This window comes from Oncorhynchus masou, chromosome 7, assembly GCF_036934945.1.
Source record: "Oncorhynchus masou masou isolate Uvic2021 chromosome 7, UVic_Omas_1.1, whole genome shotgun sequence".
In the NCBI taxonomy this organism is placed as follows: Eukaryota; Metazoa; Chordata; class Actinopteri; order Salmoniformes; family Salmonidae; genus Oncorhynchus; species Oncorhynchus masou.
Window position 1 is genome coordinate 15,210,731 of NC_088218.1, and position 20,055 is coordinate 15,230,785.

General features: G+C 48.3%; 1 protein-coding gene across 6 annotated transcripts in view; it reads right to left on the minus strand.

Moving 5' to 3' along the window:
- Positions 1 to 20,055, minus strand: part of LOC135543365 (guanine nucleotide exchange factor DBS-like) — a 76,655-nt gene that overhangs the window by 12,513 nt on the left and 44,087 nt on the right. For all 6 annotated transcript variants that reach the window (XM_064970568.1, XM_064970567.1, XM_064970565.1 and 3 more), the window contains 7 exons: positions 16,892 to 16,982; positions 4,171 to 4,290; positions 3,945 to 4,061; positions 2,632 to 2,781; positions 2,248 to 2,372; positions 938 to 1,052; positions 671 to 790 (listed from right to left, as the gene is read on the minus strand). In XM_064970568.1, the coding sequence (XP_064826640.1) occupies positions 671 to 790; positions 938 to 1,052; positions 2,248 to 2,372; positions 2,632 to 2,781; positions 3,945 to 4,061; positions 4,171 to 4,290; positions 16,892 to 16,982 (838 nt within the window). The remainder of the gene's footprint in view (positions 1 to 670; positions 791 to 937; positions 1,053 to 2,247; positions 2,373 to 2,631; positions 2,782 to 3,944; positions 4,062 to 4,170; positions 4,291 to 16,891; positions 16,983 to 20,055) is intronic.

Sequence of the window (20,055 nt, forward strand, 5' to 3'; positions counted from 1 at the left end):
AGTTGCCTCTGAAATAAGGACCGATGCATAACAGCCAAGTCCTCATTTTACACAACGTATACAGTCTGTAAAGATTTCACTGTGGATGTTCTGGGCCTTATTGCAGGCATTGTGGTTTCAGTTCATGTCCATATATGTGATGGGAATGTAGAACGAGGGAGCAGGCTGTTTCTGTGGTGCAGATCCAGAACCAGCACCATCCACTCTACCACCACCAAACCCAGCTGCAGAACCTCCCCCACAACCCTCTCCTCCCCCTACGCTCTTCCCTCCCTCCCTCCCCACTGCTGCTCTGCAGCCCTGCAATGGTCTGGATCATCGAGGGCGACAAGCTCTCTTTCTACACACACACACACACACACACACCGACACACACACACGCCATGTTTCTAGTCGCATAGGGACACAACAGTAATGTATGTGTGAACCAACCAATAGAGGTATGAGTCTCATCTGTAAAGTCAATACTGTCATTGAGATGAATGGGGTCTATAATGTACTGGGGTACAACTAGAGCGGAAACAGGATACGACCCATGTCAGCTGGTGGAATCTCATCATTCAAGTTTCTACATTCATTTCACTCATCGTGTTTTGGATCTGTTAGACAAGTTGATGAGCTATGGGGAGGATGATGTGTGCTATTGGGATGACATGTGTATGTGTCTTACGCAGGCTTTCTCCTCCTGGCTGTTGAGTTCTCGTAGGATGTGTTCTGCATGGGCGGGACTGATGCCAACCTCCGAGAACACCTCTACCCGCTCTGACACCACATCCAGCTGGGCACGCACCTGAACACCCATAGTGAGGGACAGTTAGAGTCAGAACACACACACACTACGCACACACAGACAGACAGACAGAGACACACGCACACTCTACAAACAGTGACCGGGACTACATCTCCCATGATGCTCTTGTGTCCCTGTTCCCCTCACCTCACGGAAGTAGTATTCAAAATGCCGGAGCTGCAGACACTGTTCCAGCTTGGTCTGGTGTCTCTCCCAGAAATCATCAAACGCTGTCTCTGTCTCATCCAGCTGGCCCAGCAGTCTACACACGGATGGAGGAAGAACGGTAGATGAATGAAGGGATGGAGAGAGAGAGATGGATGGATGGATGGATGGAGGGAGGGATGGATGGATGGATGGAGGGAGGGATGGGGATGGATGGATGGATGGATGGGATGGATGGATGGAGGGGGAATGATGGAGGGATGGATGGGGATGGATGGAGGGAAGGGGAATGAAGGGGATGGATGGAGGGAGAGGGAGGGAGATGGATGAATGGATGGAGATGGATGGAGGGAGGGAGGGGGAATGAAGGGATGGAGAGAGATGGATGGATGGATGGATGGATGGATGGATGGATGGAGGGAGGGAGGGAGAAATGGAAGGGGAATGAAGGGATGGAGAGGAGAACCTGAGTCCATAACAATGGTATTTCAGCTTGGATCTCAAAGTATCACTAAGTGAAACCAGAAGTACCTATTCATTGAAACCAAACCAAGTCCTGTGTTTAATCAAATCCCTTACATAACCTACTCCTCCAAGAGCAGAGCACTTTACAGTATAACCAACATAATGTTTTGGGTTATGAAACACTGCAGTTTTCTTTCCTTTGTTCTCCCAATTCTGCTCAGCAGCTATGAGTCCTGCCACTATGCATCCTATCCCCGTACTCCCAAAATACACCAGAATGGTACAGGGGCAGATTTCACTTCAGCGCGGCAGAACACAGCCTAGAAGATTCAGGGTCATGGTGGGAGATGAGAGAGTAGAGTTCTAGGTAACTTCTAGCAAGACACACACCACCATTGTTACTAGAAAACATTAATCTTGACTGTTTCATAACCAGTTGGACCTCAGGATCTCTCTGTCTTCTTTCCTATCTCGGTTGTTCCTACTGTACCCTGTCCCTTTCTCAACCTATTTCATTAGCATTAAAGGGACAGTTCACCCTAAAATGTATATGCCGCCAAACTTTCCTATTCATTTAGGATTGAGGCATACATACAGATTTAGTATGATCTAAACAACACAACTGTAGTGGCTTCCTTTTCGCTTTACCACAGCCACTGCCCAAGCCTGAAGCGGGGTTGTTTGGTACGCATACAGTCCACACTCAAGGTTTCCAAACGGCCAAACATATACAAATATGTCCAAATCGGCTCTAACAACAACTTTAGACCACTTCTGAGGTATGAGAGTACCTCTAAGCCTGACCCTTGACCCCTGTCCCCTCTGACCTCTGCACGGTGGCCAGGTTTTCCAGTTCGTCCTGGTTCATTGTATAGTCGGGTTCTCTCTGCAAGGGCTCGTTGATGCTCTCCAGGAGCCGGCCTCCCTGGCCCAGTGCCACACACAGGTCCTCCTGGGAGAGAGACAGGACATGGACACATCAGTTAGAGGGATCTACCATTGGACAGTACAGAGTATACAGTCTCAGCTACGGCCAAAGTCTGTTCTTCTGTATATCTTTCCCCTGAGAAACACAAACATCAGGAACAAATCAGGAACTGAATGTTTAATCGCGCCTTGAACTTCAAATGAAACAACCTCAACACTATCACTTACATGGAGTTTTTGATAATAGTCTGTATATTAATGACTTGGTCTCTCCGTGCCCTTACCTTCATCTGTCCCTTCTTCTCGGTGTGTGTGGCCAGCAGGTTGGACGTGGCCTGGGCGTCGTTGGGTAGCTCGGTCTCGGCCAGCTCCGTCCCAAACGACTGCAAGGTCTGAGCCGTGGTCTTCACCATCAGAGCAAAGGCCTCGATAGCCTGAGGACCGGACAAACACAACCCAATTGTGTCATCACTGGTTATAAACACACACACATTCTATTGAGATGGGGCGGACTAATGGGACAGTTTAGAATGAATTCAGTTCAGTGAGCAGATATCAAGTTAGGATTGGGCCCTATGTAGTCTGTCAGGGGTCTGGTGAGAAGGGTTTGGTAGTAGGGTACTCACGGTGCGGTGTGAGATCCAGGTATCATGTTGGGATTGGGCCCTATGTAGTCTGTCAGGGGTCTGGTGAGAAGGGTATGGTAGTAGGGTACTCACGGTGCGGTGTGAGATCCAGGTATCATGTTGGGATTGGGCCCTATGTAGTCTGTCAGGGGTCTGGTGAGAAGGGTTTGGTAGTAGGGTACTCACAGTGCGGTGTGAGATCCAGGTATCATGTTGGGATTGGGCCCTATGTAGTCTGTCAGGGCTCTGGTGAGAAGGGTATGGTAGTAGGGTACTCACGGTGCGGTGTGAGATCCAGGTATCATGTTGGGATTGGGCCCTATGTAGTCTGTCAGGGGTCTGGTGAGAAGGGTATGGTAGTAGGGTACTCACGGTGCGGTGTGAGATCCAGGTATCATGTTGGGATTGGGCCCTATGTAGTCTGTCAGGGGTCTGGTGAGAAGGGTATGGTAGTAGGGTACTCACGGTGCGGTGTGAGATCCAGGTATCATGTTGGGATTGGGCCCTATGTAGTCTGTCAGGGGTCTGGTGAGAAGGGTTTGGTAGTAGGGTACTCACGGTGCGGTGTGAGATCCAGGTATCATGTTGGGATTGGGCCCTATGTAGTCTGTCAGGGGTCTGGTGAGAAGGGTATGGTAGTAGGGTACTCACGGTGCGGTGTGAGATCCAGGTATCATGTTGGGATTGGGCCCTATGTAGTCTGTCAGGGGTCTGGTGGGAAGGGTATGGTAGTAGGGTACTCACGGTGCGGTGTGAGATCCAGGTATCATGTTGGGATTGGGCCCTATGTAGTCTGTCAGGGGTCTGGTGAGGGAAGGGTGAGATGGTATAGTAGGGTACTCAGGGGTCTGGTGGGAAGGGTATGGTGTAGGGTACTCACGGTGCGGTGAGATCCAGGTATCATGTTGGGATTGGGCCCTATGTAGTCTGTCAGGGGTCTGGTGGGAAGGGTATGGTAGTAGGGTACTCACGGTGCGGTGTGAGATCCAGGTATCATGGCAGTAATCCTGGGTTCCTCCCAGCTCCTGGGGCAGCTGAGTCTGGTCGATGTAGGCATGGAGCTCAGTCACAGAGCTCAGCATCACCACCTGAGACACAGGGAGGAGAGTCAACACACATGAACCTACATATGAGACGCATACAAAGGTCCACTAACGTCCTCACATCAGACGAGCACATGCATATAAAAAAACATACCGGCACCTTCATCTTGAATTCATCCCTGTTGAACTTGAAGAAGATGTCGGAGAGCGTCCGCTGGAATAAGGTGGAGGGCCGCAAGACCAGAACCAGCTGTAAATGCACTGGGAATGAGCCCTGTGGAACACACACATTCATTACTTTGTGTTGTTGTTGGGGGATAAACCTTCAGAGGTCTTATGGACTTGAATGGAATTCATTGATACAAATTAAATGAACATACATACACATGCCTTACTGGAAAGAGTGGTAAATCAGGGTAGTGATTCATCTTGGTAAGCAAATCCAGTGGCCTTGTGTTTGAGGTTATTGTCCTGCTGTAAGGTGAATTTTTCTCTCAAGTGTCTGATGGAACGCAGACTGAATCCGGTTTTCCTCTAGGATTTTGCCTGTGCTTAGCTCTATTCAGTTTCTTTTTATCCTACAAAACTCCCTAGTCCTTGCCAATAACATGATGCAGTCACCACCATGGTTGAAAATAGGAACAGTGGTAGTCAGTGTTGTGTTGGATTTTCCCCAAACATAACACTTTGTATTCAGGACATAACGTTAATTTCTTTGCCACATTTTTAGCAGTTTTACTTTAGTACCTTAATGCAAACAGGATGCATGTTTTGGAATATGTGTATTCTGTACATCTTCAGTTTCCTCCTATCACGGCCATTAAACTCTGTAACATTGGCCTCATGGTGAAATCCCTGAGCGGTTTCCTTCCTCTCCGGCAACTGTGTTAGTGACAGGGTGTATTGATACACCATCCAAAGTGTAATTAATAACTTCACCATGCTCAAAGGGATAGTCAATGTCTGCTTTGTCCATTTTTGGCTATCTACCAATAGGTGCCCATCTTTGCGAGGTGTTGGAAAACCTCCATGATCTTTGTTGTTGAATCTGTGTTGTAAATACACTGCACGACTGAGGGACCTTACAGAAAATGTTATGTGTGGGGGTACAGAGATGAGGTAGTCATTTAAAAATCCTGTTAAACACTTATTACTCTTAACACATTATTATTATTATTATTATTATTATTATTACACACAGAGTGAATCCATGCAACTTATTATGTGACTTATTATGCACATTTTTACTGCTGAACTTATTTAGCTGTAGCAAAGGGGTTGAATACTTACTGACTCAAGACATTTCAGCTTTTAATTTTTACATTAAGTTGCAAATATTTCTAAAAACATAATTCCATTTTGACATTATGGGGTATTGTGTGTAGGCCAGTGACACAACATATAAATGTAATCCATTTTAAATTCAGGCTGTAACACAACAACATGTGGAGAAAGTCAAGGGGTGTGAACACTTTCTGAAGGCCCTGTAAGCCAGATTGTTAGTGGCTTGTTGTAACAGGAGTTGTGAATTACTCTGCTCTACAGGGGTGGTCTTCAATCGATACCGTAAGACTAGCTAGAGTAGGACAACCTTCCTCAGCCTCGGGCACACAAACAACACTACCCACTGTAGAACCTACATCACCACACTCCACTGCTGCTGGCTACAGCTGACATATATAGCAGGCTGAGTGGGCATAACACGGATCCCTGGAGGAGTGGAGGGGGGGAGGGATAGCGCTTCAACCAACATCACTGGAGGTGCAGCCAAAAATATCTAGTGCATGTTATAAAACAGGTTCATCTCTCGCTTGTTTTAGAATAGGTACTTTTATTGAATTCTTTGGGTCGAAAATACTGAGAAGAGAGTTTGTCAGAAAACCCAGAATCCACACAGCAACTGACAGCAACCTGAATATAGCCTATTGTCTGAACCAGAGCCACACACACACACACACACACACACACACACACACACACACACACACACACACACACACACACACACACACACACACACACACACACACACACACACACACACACACACCCCTATGTATTTACTTGGACAGTGAAGATAAAAGTGCATTTGCAGTTTATTTTGGTGGTGTTTATAGGCATAACATTGCACCCCCCACAAAAAATGCTAACCTCCCCTGTTATTGGTAATGGTGAGTGGTAAGCATGTTTTGGTGGCATGATCTCATTAACGTAGAAGTGTTCAGAAACATATTCTATTCTTATTTACAGTAAAAGTGACCAAAAAAAGGACAATACGTTATTTACCATTAATTTCTATTGGGCACAACAATCTGAAACACAGCTAAAACAAGTTTATTAAGCCTCAACCTTGATGTAGCTCTGGATAAGAGCGTCTGCTAAATGACTTAAATGTAAATGTAAATGTAGTCATTGTGTGCTAGGAATATACAACATTTTGAACTAAAACCAAATACTTATGACACCTTCAAATTGTGGGACTTTAATTTCTAAACAGTGAAACAGACACAGGGCCTTCAGAAAGTATTCATACCCCTTGACTTATTTCACATGTTGTTGTGTACAGCCTGAATTTTTCTCACCCCAAATCCAGATACAAGATGTAATCGCTGTCAAAAAGTTATTCTACAAAGTATTCACTCAGGGGTGTGAATATTTCTGTAAATTAGATACTTCTGTATTTCATTTTCCAGAAATGTGCAAAATCTTCTAAAAACACATTTTTTAAAATTTTATTTAACCTTTATTTAACTAGGCAAGTCAGTTAAGAACAAATTCTTATTTTCAATGACGGCCTAGGAACAGTGGGTTAACTGCCTGTTCAGGGGCAGAACGACAGATGTACCTTGTCAGCTCGGGGATTTGAACTTACAACCTTTCGGTTACTAGTCCAACACTCTAACCACTAGTAACAACATAATGTGGAATAAGTCAAGGGGTATGAATACTTTCTGAAGGCCCTGTATGTATGAAAATACCCTTAAATAAAAGGTGACATTCTGTACTGTCGCCTCGTATTAAACGTGTGATCTCAAATCCAAAATGCTGGCGTATAGAGACAAATTAAACGTTTTAGCCTAACTGTTCAAATAAATACATGGAGGTTTGTAACCACAGTAAAACCACTGCAAATCACAATTCCAATTAGCAGAATAAGGCTCTATTTCAGCAGTATGATGTCATCTCATATTGCCAAACGGCTGCTTCCCAGAGACTAGCCCACTACATCCACACACAGCTGCTTACCAACCCTGCAAGACCACGTTGCCATGGAAACTGCACTCCTTGGGAGAAAGAGATCAGGTTCCACACAGTGACGGTTTCCACGTCTGTCACACAGCCAGTCTATTTTTTATTAATTAATTGCATCTAGTAAATAAAGGACTGCTCTTTCTCACTGAAAGAAAATGTGTCAATGACCAGGTTTCGAACCTGGAGCTCAAGACTGCTTTAGCCCACTGAGCTATAGACCTAAGCATTTGCTCAGGGAGCTAACACGTGTCTTCAGGTGTCAGGCAAGGACACTCAAATCTGAGTGTATTACTGAACTACCACCCAAAAAATCAATGAAGAGATCCTGAGAGATAAAACTTGTTTATCTTCATTACCTCACTCTCATTATTTGTCTCCTAATCAATGATCCAGCGCACGGTCACACTGTCTGTCCTGCACATGACACTCAAACAAATGACTTGATCTGTTTGGGACTGATGGCTGTGTGGGACTGGAGCAAGCCTGCTGTAATTGGAGCTTGACTGTTATTAGGCTCCTCCTCTAAGTAGATTTGAACCCTACTTGCATTTAATATGACCCTTTCCTATCACAGTAACCCATCAATATTTTTGGAGAGCTTGGAGTTTACTGACACTAAAATCATAAAAGCACTTTAACAGCGGGCGGGCGGACGTTAAAAACCATTCATTGAGAACATGGAAGGAGGGGCTGCTTCTTGACCTTCAAACTGTGATTTCCATAACAATACCATTCCATGTAGTCTGACTCTGGTGTAGCCAATGAAAGCTCATGTTAAACCCAGCTACACAGTATATGATATACAGTCGGAAGTAATAATGGAACACATATTAGAATAAGGATTTTCACTGGGGTCTCAGTCGGGGGGGGATCTCACCCCATCCACCGCTAACGTGTAGCAGCACCCACTTAGATGATAGGTGGTGGCCATGTTGTAACAGAACACTCAAACCACACATCAGCTAGCGGTTACCGTGGAACAGCTGATTTGGACATTTAGTCTGGACATGTTTTTCGATCTCCAATGTCATTCTGTAGGGAGTACCATAGAGACAGAACATTGATCAGGATAACCTTGACATATGTCAGCTACAGAGGAAGATGCATGGCCTCCAGCCTACAGCATAACAAACACATTCACGAGATATGCCATCACACACACACACACCCCTTCCTTTCACTGGGAAGCCCCTACAAACAGATACATACACAAGCACACACAGACCAATATATCCTATATACAGTAAGTAACCTCCACCACACACCCAGCTGAGTAGCCTGACACCACTACTATCTCTTACCCATCACACCCAGCTAAGTAGCCTGCCACCACTACTATCTCTTACCCATCACACCCAGCTAAGTAGCCTGCCACCACTACAATCTCTTCCCCATCACACCCAGCTGAGTAGCCTGACACCACTATCTCTCCCCATCACACCCAGCTGAGAAGCCTGACACCACTATCTCTCCCCGTCACACCCAGCTGAGTAGCCTGACACCACTCTCTCCCCCATGACACCCAGCTGAGTAGCCTGCCACCACCACTATCTCTTCCCCATCACACCCAGCTGAGTAGCCTGCCACCACCGCTATCTCTACCCCATCACACCCAGCTGAGTAGCATGTCACCACTACTATCTCTTCCCGTCACACCCAGCTGAGTAGCCTGCCACCACTACTCTCTCTTACCCATCACACCCAACTGAGTAGCCTGCCACCACTACTATCTCTTCCCCATCACACTCAGCTGAGTAGCCTGCCACCACTACTCTCTTTCCCATCACACCCAGCTGAGTAGCCTGACACCACTATCTCTCCCCATCACACCCAGCTGAGAAGCCTGACACCACTATCTCTCCCCGTCACACCCAGCTGAGTAGCCTGACACCACTCTCTCCCCATGACACCCAGCTGAGTAGCCTGCCACCACCGCTATCTCTACCCCATCACACCCAGCTGAGTAGCATGTCACCACTACTATCTCTTCCCCATCACACCCAGCTGAGTAGCCTGCCACCACTACTATCTCTTCCCCATCACATCCAGCTGAGTAGCCTGACACCACTCTCTCCCTACCACACCCAGCTGAGTAGCCTGACACCACTACTATATCTCCCCATCACACCCAGATGAGTAGCCTGACACCACTACTATATCTCCCCATCACACCCAGCTGAGTAGCCTGACACCACTATCTCTCCCCCATCACACCCAGCTGAGTAGCCTGACACCACTACTATCTCTCCCTATCACACCCAGCTGAGTGGCCTGACACCACTACTATCTCTCCCCATCACACCCAGCTGAGTAGCCTGACACCACTACTATCTCTCCCTATCAAACCCAGCTGAGTGGCCTGACACCACTACTATCTCTCCCCATCACACCCAGCTGAGTGGCCTGACACCACTACTATCTCTCCCCATGCTGCTCATCTCCCTCGCAGGTTCCATCTCTCTCACACACCCCCACCTCCTCCTCCTCCTCTCCACAGTCCAGCCCCTCTACTTCCCCCTGCCTCCCTCCTCCTCTTCACAGCCCAGCCCCACTCCCTCCCCCTGCACGCCCCCTCCTCCTCCTCACAGCCCAGCCCCTCTACTTCCCCCCTGCCTCCCTCCTCTCCGTAGCCCAGCCCCTCTACTTCCCCCCTGCGTCCCTCCATAGCCCAGCCCCTCTACCCCCCCCCCCTGCGTCCCTCCATAGCCCAGCCCCTCTACCCCCCTGCTTCAGTACCATGCAGTGCAGTGCCTAGGGGCGAGTAATGACACCAACCCTCTGCTCCTGACACTGCAGGCCCACAGAGACACAGTCACAAATCATACTGGTAATCACAATCACAATCAAAATCACAGACACTTCATGCTTGAGGGTGCGAGTGGGTGAGAATGTATGTGTGTGTGTGCCTTTGCCCTTGGACCCACCACATTGATACTGTACTCTACTAATCAGCAGGTTTCCCCATCCTGTTTACACACTACTATCACTGTGGGGAAATCAATGAACACACCCACACTTAACAGAGGCTTACAGAGCACGACGGTCCTACCTCAGCAATGTTAACAGCTCAACACAAGCCTCCTCCCCTCCCTTGTCACATGGACATATCCAATGGGCTGGAATGGGCCATTATGGCTGGAACAGTCCATTATTATTGGGGGGCTAACAGGCCCATATAAGGAGAATGATGGAGACATTATAGTTTGCTGATGGGAGATGGGTGAGCTAAAAGGTTAACATTTGTCAATGTTATATTTATAGAAAAGTAATATTTATGTTTTGTTTGTCTGTTTCATAACTCTGGATTTATTACCAACATGATGAAGATCACAGATGTGAAGCCTGTATCAAGTTATTATTATGGTGATTCCTGGAACTCATTGTGGGTGTTTCATGTTCATCACCCTATCACCTCCCTAGTCAAATCAGCCTATCCCCTCCCTAGTCAAATCAGCCTATCCCCTCCCTAGTCAAATCAGCTTACCCCTGCCTAGTCAAATCAGCCTACCCCCTCCCTAGTCCAATCAGCCTACCCCTCCCTAGTCAAATCAGCCTATCCCCTCCCTAGTCAAATCAGCCTATCCCCTCCCTAGTCAAATCAGCCTATCCCCTCCCTAGTCAAATCAGCCTACCCCCTCCCTAGTCAAACACCCTATCCCCTCCCTACTCAATCACTCTATCCCCCATACTCAATCACCCTATCCCCCCTACTCAATCACCCTATCCCCTCCCTACTCAATCACTCTATCCCCCATACTCAATCACCCTATCCCCCCTACTCAATCACCCTATCCCCCCTACTCAAACACCATATCCCTCCCTACTCAATCACCCTATCCCCTCCCTACTCAAACACCCTATCCCCTCCCTACTCAATCACCCTATCCCTCCCTACTCAATCACCCTATCCCCTCCCTACTCAATCACCCTATCCCCTCCCTACTCAATCACCCTATCCCCTCCCTACTCAATCACCCTATCCCCTCCCTACTCAATCACCCTATCCCCCTACTCAATCACCCTATCCCCTCCCTACTCAAACACCCTATCCCCTCCCTACTCAATCACCCTATCCCTCCCTACTCAATCACCCTATCCCTCCCTACTCAATCACCCTATCCCCTCCCTACTCAATCACCCTATCCCCTCGCTACTCAATCACCCTATCCCTCCCTACTCAAACACCCTATCCCCTCCCTACTCAATCACCCTATCCCCTCGCTACTCAATCACCCTATCCCCTCCCTCAATCACCCTATCCCCCCTACTCAATCACCCTATCCCCTCCCTACTCAATCACCCTATCCCCCTCGCTACTCAATCACCCTATCCCCTCCCTACTCAAACACCCTATCCCCTCCCTACTCAATCACCCTATCCCCTCCCTACTCAATCACCCTATCCCCTCGCTACTCAATCACCCTATCCCCTCCCTACTCTCAAATCCCCCCTACTCAATCACCCTATCCCCTCCCACAATCACCCTATCCCCTCCCTACTCAATCACCCTATCCCCTCCTACTCAATCACCCTATCCCCTCCCTACTCAATCACCCTATCCCCCCCTACTCAATCACCCTATCCCCTCCCTACTCAATCACCCTATCCCCTCCCTACTCAAACACCCTATCCCCTCCCTACTCAACTCACTTAGATGCACTATTGTAAAGTGGCTGTTCCACTATGAATTCCCTCGCTCCCTACTCAATCACTCAATCACTCTATCCCCCCCTCAATCCCCTATCCCTACTCAATCACCCTATCACCCCCCTACTCAATCACTCTATCCCCTCCCTACTCTACTCAAATCACCCTATCCCCTCCCTACTCAATCACTCTATCCCCCCTACTCAATCACCCTATCCCCTCCCTACTCAATCACCCTATCCCCTCCCTACTCAATCACCCTATCCCCTCCTACTCAATCACCCTATCCCCTCCCTACTCAAACACCTATCCCCTCCCTACTCAATCACTCTATCCCCTCCCCTCCCTACTCAATCACCCTATCCCCTCCCTACTCAATCACCCTATCCCTCCCTACTCAATCACCCTATCCCCTCCCTACTCAATCACCCTATCCCCTCCCTACTCAAACACTCTATCCCCTCCTACTCAATCACCCTATCCTCCCTACTCAATCACCCTATACTCAATCACTCCCTACTCAATGGCTCACTCTATCCCCCCTACTCAATCACCCTATTCCACTGGATGTCAATCAAGGTACTCAAATATCACCCTATCCCCCCTACTCAATCACCCTATGTCAAACACCCTATCCCCTCCCTACTCAATCACTCTATCAGAAGGTGAAAGAGCGTCTGCTAAATGACTTAAATGTAATGTAAATGTAAATGTATCCCCCCTACTCAATCACTCTATCCCCCTACTCAATCACCCTATCCCCCCTACTCAAACACTCTATCCCCCCTACTCAAATCTCAACTATCCCCTCCCTACTCAATCACTCTATCCCCCCCCCTACTCCCCCCCCAATCACCCTATCCCCTCCCTACTCAATCACTCTATCCCCCCTACTCAATCACCCTATCCCCTCCCTACTCAATCACTCTATCCCCCCTACTCAATCACCCTATCCCCTCCCCTACTCAATCACTCTATCCCCTCCCTACTCAAACCCTATCCCCTCCCTACTCAATCACTCTATCCCTCCCTACTCAAACACCCTATCCCCTCCCTACTCAATCACTCTATCCCCTCCCTACTCAAACACCCTATCCCCTCCCTACTCAATCACTCTATCCCCCCCCCTACTCAATCACCCTATCCCTCCCTACTCAATCACTCTATCCCCCTACTCAATCACCCTATCCCTCCCTACTCAATCACTCTATCCCCCCCTACTCAATCACCCTATCCCCTCCCTACTCAATCACCCTATCCCCTCCCTACTCAATCACTCTATCCCCCCTACTCAATCACCCTATCCCCTCCCTACTCAATCACCCTATCCCCCCTACTCAATCACCCTATCCCCTCCCTACTCAATCACCCTATCCCCTCCCTACTCAATCACTCTATCCCCCCCTACTCAATCACCCTATCCCCTCCCTACTCAATCACCCTATCCCCTCCCTACTCAATCACTCTATCCCCTCCCTACTCAATCACCCTATCCCCTCCCTACTCAATCACTCTATCCCCTCCCCCCTACTCAATCACCCTATCCCCTCCCTACTCAATCACCCTATCCCCTCCCTACTCAATCACTACTCAATCCCCTCCCTACTCAAACACCCTATCCCCCCCCTACTCAATCACCCTATCCCCTCCCTACTCAATCACCCTATCCCTCCCTACTCAATCACCCTATCCCCTCCCTACTCAATCACCCTATCCCCTCGCTACTCAATCACCCTATCCCCTCCCTACTCAAACACCCTATCCCCCTACTCAATCACCCTATCCCTCCCTACTCAATCACCCTATCCCTCCCTACTCAATCACCCTATCCCCTCCCTACTCAATCACCCTATCCCCTCCCTACTCAATCACCCTATCCCCTCCCTACTCAATCACCTATCCCCCCCCAATCCCTACTCAACTCACCCTATCCCCTCCCTACTCAATCACTATCTCAATCACCCTATCCCCTCCCTACTCAATCACCCTATCCCTCGCTACTCAATCACCCTATCCCCTCCCCCTACTCAATCACCCTATCCCCTCCTACTCAATCACCCTATCCCCTCCCTACTCAAACACCCTATCCCCCCCCTACTCAAATCACCCTATCCCTCCCTACTCAATCACCCTATCCCCTCGCTACTCAATCACCCTATCCCTCCCTACTCAAACACTCTATCCCCTCCCTACTCAATCACCCTATCCCCTCGCTACTCAATCACCCTATCCCCTCCCTACTCAATCACCCTATCCCCCCTACTCAATCACCCTATCCCCTCCCTACTCAATCACCCTATCCCCTCCCTACTCAAACACTCTATCCCCTCCCTACTCAATCACCCTATCCCCTCCCTACTCAATCACCCTATCCCCCCTACTCAATCACTCTATCCCTCGCTACTCAAACACCCTTTCCCCTCCCTACTCAATCACTCTATCCCCCCTACTCAATCACCCTATCCCCTCCCTACTCAATCACCCTATCCCCTCGCTACTCAAACACCCTATCCCCTCCCTACTCAATCACTCTATCCCCTCCCTACTCAATCACTCTATCCCCTCCCTACTCAATCACCCTATCCCCTCCCTACTCAATCACCCTATCCCCTCGCTACTCAAACACCCTATCCCCTCCCTACTCAATCACTCTATCCCCCCTTAGATGCACTATTGTAAAGTGGCTGTTCCACTGGATGTCAGAAGGTGAATTCACCAATTTGTAAGTCGCTCTGGATAAGAGCGTCTGCTAAATGACTTAAATGTAATGTAAATGTAAATGTATCCCCTCCCTACTCAATAAATGTAAATGTATCCCTCCCTACTCAATCACCCTATCCCCCCCTACTCAATCACCCTATCCCCCCTACTCAAACACTCTATCCCCCCCCTACTCAATCACCCTATCCCCTCCCTACTCAATCACCCTATCCCCTCCCTACTCAATCACTCTATCCCCCCTACTCAATCACCCTATCCCCTCCCTACTCAATCACTCTATCCCCCCTACTCAATCACCCTATCCCTCCCTACTCAATCACTCTATCCCCTCCCTACTCAATCACCCTATCCCCTCCCTACTCAATCACTCTATCCCCTCCCTACTCAAACACCCTATCCCCTCCCTACTCAATCACTCTATCCCCCCTACTCAATCACCCTATCCCCTCCCTACTCAATCACTCTATCCCCCCCTACTCAATCACCCTATCCCCCCCTACTCAAACACTCTATCCCCCCCTACTCAATCACCCTATCCCCTCCCTACTCAATCACTCTATCCCCTCCCTACTCAATCACTCTATCCCCCCCTACTCAATCACCCTATCCCCTCCCTACTCAATCACTCTATCCCCCCTACTCAATCACCCTATCCCCTCCCTACTCAATCACTCTATCCCTCCCTACTCAATCACCCTATCCCCTCCCTACTCAATCACCCTATCCCCTCCCTACTCAATCACCCTATCCCCTCCCTACTCAATCACCCTATCCCCTCCCTACTCAATCACTCTATCCCCTCCCTACTCAATCACCCTATCCCCTCCCTACTCAATCACCCTATCCCCCCCTACTCAATCACCCTATCCCCTCCCTACTCAATCACCCTATCCCCTCCCTACTCAATCACCCTATCCCCTCCCTACTCAATCACTCTATCCCTCCTACTCAATCACCCTATCCCCTCCCTACTCAATCACTCTATCCCCTCCCTACTCAATCACCCTATCCCCTCCCTACTCAATCACTCTATCCCCTCCCTACTCAATCACCCTATCCCCTCCCTACTCAATCACCCTATCCCCTCCCTACTCAATCACTCTATCCCCTCCCTACTCAAACACCCTATCCCCTCCCTACTCAATCACTCTATCCCCTCCCTACTCAAACACCCTATCCCCTCCCTACTCAATCACTCTATCCCCTCCCTACTCAAACACCCTATCCCCTCCCTACTCAATCACTCTATCCCCCCCTACTCAATCACCCTATCCCCTCCCTACTCAATCACTCTATCCCCCCTACTCAATCACCCTATCCCTCCCTACTCAATCACTCTATCCCCCCTACTCAATCACCCTATCCCCTCCCTACTCAATCACTCTATCCCCCCTACTCAATCACTCTATCCCCCCCTACTCAATCACCCTATCCCCTCCCTACTCAATCACCCTATCCCCCCTACTCAATCACCCTATCCCCTCCCTACTCAATCACCCTATCCCCTCCCTACTCAATCACCCTATCCCCCCCTACTCAATCACCCTATCCCCTCCCTACTCAATCACCCTATCCCCTCCCTACTCAATCACCCTATCCCCTCCCTACTCAATCACCCTATCCCCTCCCTACTCAATCACTCTATCCCCTCCCTACTCAATCACCCTATCCCCTCCCTACTCAATCACCCTATCCCCTCCCTACTCAATCACTCTATCCCCTCCCTACTCAAACACCCTATCCCCTCCCTACTCAATCACTCTATCCCCTCCCTACTCAAACACCCTATCCCCTCCCTACTCAATCACTCTATCCCCTCCCTACTCAAACACCCTATCCCCTCCCTACTCAATCACTCTATCCCCTCCCTACTCAAACACCCTATCCCCTCCCTACTCAATCACTCTATCCCCTCCCTACTCAAACACCCTATCCCATCCCTACTCAATCACTCTATCCCCTCCAGCTACAGCTGGAGTGAGTGTGATGTTGTATAATCTGAAAGGAGGAGATGCTACAGTCCCCTCCTGCAGAACTAGGCTAGTAGTTACAGTTTCGCCAGACACCTCACGGAGAAGGCTGCACTGTGCCACTACTCTGATATACAAAGGTTTCCTGTCACTCAGCACATCTCGAACACCTGTTAAAAGTGTATGTCCTAATAGATTACACACACACCCTCAGCATGCAGTGATAACGAGGCGTGCATACACACAAACATACACACACACACAAACACACGGTGGGCTACTCACTGCAATGCGTAGCAGGGTCCCCTTGACGGCGGTCCATCTGTCCTGGCGGCGGTCGATGACCAGGATGAAGCCCACTCCAGACGCTGTCACACTGCAGGAGAGCGAAACACGGTCACCACAGCAACATGGATGTGTGTGTATGTTACCACGGTTACATGGATGTGTGTGTATGCGTGTATCCTCCTAATGACAGGACCCTTGACTGCGCCAAGATCACAGGCTATCCACAGGCAGTGGCATTAGAACGGCCCGCTCAATCCCTGTGTGTGTGTGTGTGTGTGTGTGTGTGTAGATTGTGTACAAAAATACCAGGAGAGTGTCGCTGGCAGCACACGTTTACATCTCAGTCAATTAGCAGATGCTCTTAACAAGAGTGACAACCACACACACAGAAATGTGAAAGAGTCAATGCTGCTGAGGTGGTCCATGCACATCAACACAGCCAGGAGAAAATCCATCATCCATCCATCACCCTGCCGTGCGCGCACACACACACACGGTAGAAAACACACTACCAAAATGTTGCCTCTTCCTCAGGTTAATCCCATTGATGTCACACGACAGGATACATCTGTTATTCCCAAATGTTATTCCCAAAACCTCCTCAATAGAATGTCATCTCCTTCTCCCATTCCTTTTCTCTGTTATTCAGGTTTTCCCTCTCTGCAGATCCTGTTTGTTATGCACCAGCGTTCTGTTTACAGCTCTGATAGAATGGGAGCCAACCACCAAGCCCCCCCCCGAGAACAACGCTCCTCTGCCTACCCGCTTCTCTACACCAGCCAATCAACTCAGCCCTGCATCTCCTGCTGCTCCCCCGTAGCCTATCACAGAGCAGCATATGGGTGATGGACAGCGGTGGCGGGAGTGTGTTTGAATGGCTCATAAGCAGAGGGGGGCGGGACATCTGATGGAGAATGAGATGGGATCCATCCCCCTTTATCTGGTAGGTGAGGGAACTGCAAAATTGTCATTAATGCAATTGCCGCATGACAGTAGTGCGCGTACACACACACACCTTTCTCTTTCTCTCTCTCTCTCTCTCTCTCTCTCTCTCTCTCTCTCTCTCCTCCCTCCCTCTCCTCTCCCTCTCCCAGCATGTGTGTTGGCAGTGAGGAGAGCAGAGGTAAAGGACAAGGAGGAAGCCAAAGAGATAAGGAGAGAGAGATTTATAGAAATAAAAGGTAGAGATGAACAGAGAGAGAGGGAGAGGGAGAGGACAAAGAGAAAAATGAGAGGAGAAAGTGAGAGAAAGAGGAGAGAGCATGCATCTTGAAAAACAGATGGTGATATGATTTTATCCAGTGGTACTAATCAGGACCGTCCATAGGGCTGAACTGGCAGCAAGATGGATGTTTCTCTATAGGACACTGTGTTAAATACAACACTGATTCAGATATAAACTCATAATAATTATACACCCAGGACACCCCGTCTACACCCCCACAATACCCCCTCTTTCTCTTTTATATCTCCTCTTCGAGCTCCCTCTTTCTACCCCCTTACAGTCACTCACGCTTTTGGTCTGGTGAGCGCTAGAGAGAGAGAGAGAGAGAAAGCAAGAGTGAGAGAGAAAGGGAGAGGCACAGAGAAAGAGAAGGAAAACGAGGGAAGCTAGCTAGAGAGCACAATAGAGAAAGAAAGCACCCCCTCTCTCTCCTCTCAATTCAATTCAAGGGGCTTTATTGGCATGGGAAACATATGCTAACATTGCCAAAGCAAGTGAGGTAGATAATATACAAAAGTGAAATAAACAATAAAGACGAACAGTAAACATTACACTCACAGAAGTTACAAAATAATCAAATACATTACAAATGTCATATTATGTATATATACAGTGTTGTAACGATGTGCAAATAGTTAAAGTACAAAAGAGAAAATAAATAAGCATAAATATGGGTTGTATTTACAATGGTGTTTGTTCTTCACTGGTTGACCTTTTATTGTGGCAACAGCTCACAAATCTTGCTGCTGTGATGGCACACTGTGGTCTGTGGTATTTCACCCAATAGACATGGGAGTTTATCAAAATCGGGTTTGTTTTCAAATTCTTTGTGGATCTGTGTAATCTGAGGGAAATATGTCTCTCTAATATTGTCATACATTGGGCAGGAGGTTAGGAAGTGCAGCTCATGTTCAACCTCATTTTGTGGGCAGTGTGCACATAGCCTGTCTTCTCTTGAGAGTCAGGTCTACATATGGCGGCCTTTCTCAATAGCAAGGCTATACTCACTGAGTCTGTACATAATCAAAGCTTTCCTTAAGTTTGGGTCAGTCACAGAGGTCAGGTATTATGCCACTGTGTATTCTCTGTTTAGGGCCAAATAGCATTCTAGTTCTCATTTTTTTGTTAATTCTTTCCAATGTGCCAAGTAATTATCTTTCTGTTTTCTCATGATTTGGTTGGGTCTAATTGTGTTGCTGTCCTGGGGCTCTGTGGGGTGTGTTTGTGTTTGTGAACAAAGCCCCAGGACCAGCTTGCTTAGGGGACTCTTCTCCAGGTGAAGGATTTGTTATGGAAGGTTTGGGAATCACTTCCCTTTAGGTGGTTGTTGAATATAACGGCTCTTTTCTGGATTTTGATAATTAGCAGATATCGGCCTAATTCTGCTCTGCATGCATTATTTGGTATTGTTGCAATGGATCTCTTCATCGTCTAACGACGAGTATGAAATATCGGACCAATGCGCAGCGTGTTAAGTGTCCATGTTCATTTATTAACTGAACACACAAAATAAAATAACGAAGTGAATGGAAGAAACGAAACAGTTCTGTAAGGTGACATACACTAAACAGAAAACAACCACCCACAAACAAGAGTGGGAAAACAGGCTACTTAAGTATGGTTCGATTGACAGCTGCCTCTGATTGGGAACCATACCAGGCCAAACACATAGAAATACAAAACATAGAACAAAAACATTGAATGCCCACCCCAACTCACGTCCTGACCCCACCCCCCCAAAGTTGCAGACTCTGGCCGCAAAACCTAACCCCATAGGGGAGGGTCTGTGTGGGCATCTGTCCGCGTTGGCAGTTCTGGCGCGGGACGTGGACCCCACTCCACCATAGTTTTAGCCCACTTAAGTGGCGCCTTTGGAGCGGCGTCCCTCGCCGCCGACCTTGGACTGGGGACCCTTGCAGCGGGCCCCGAATTGACG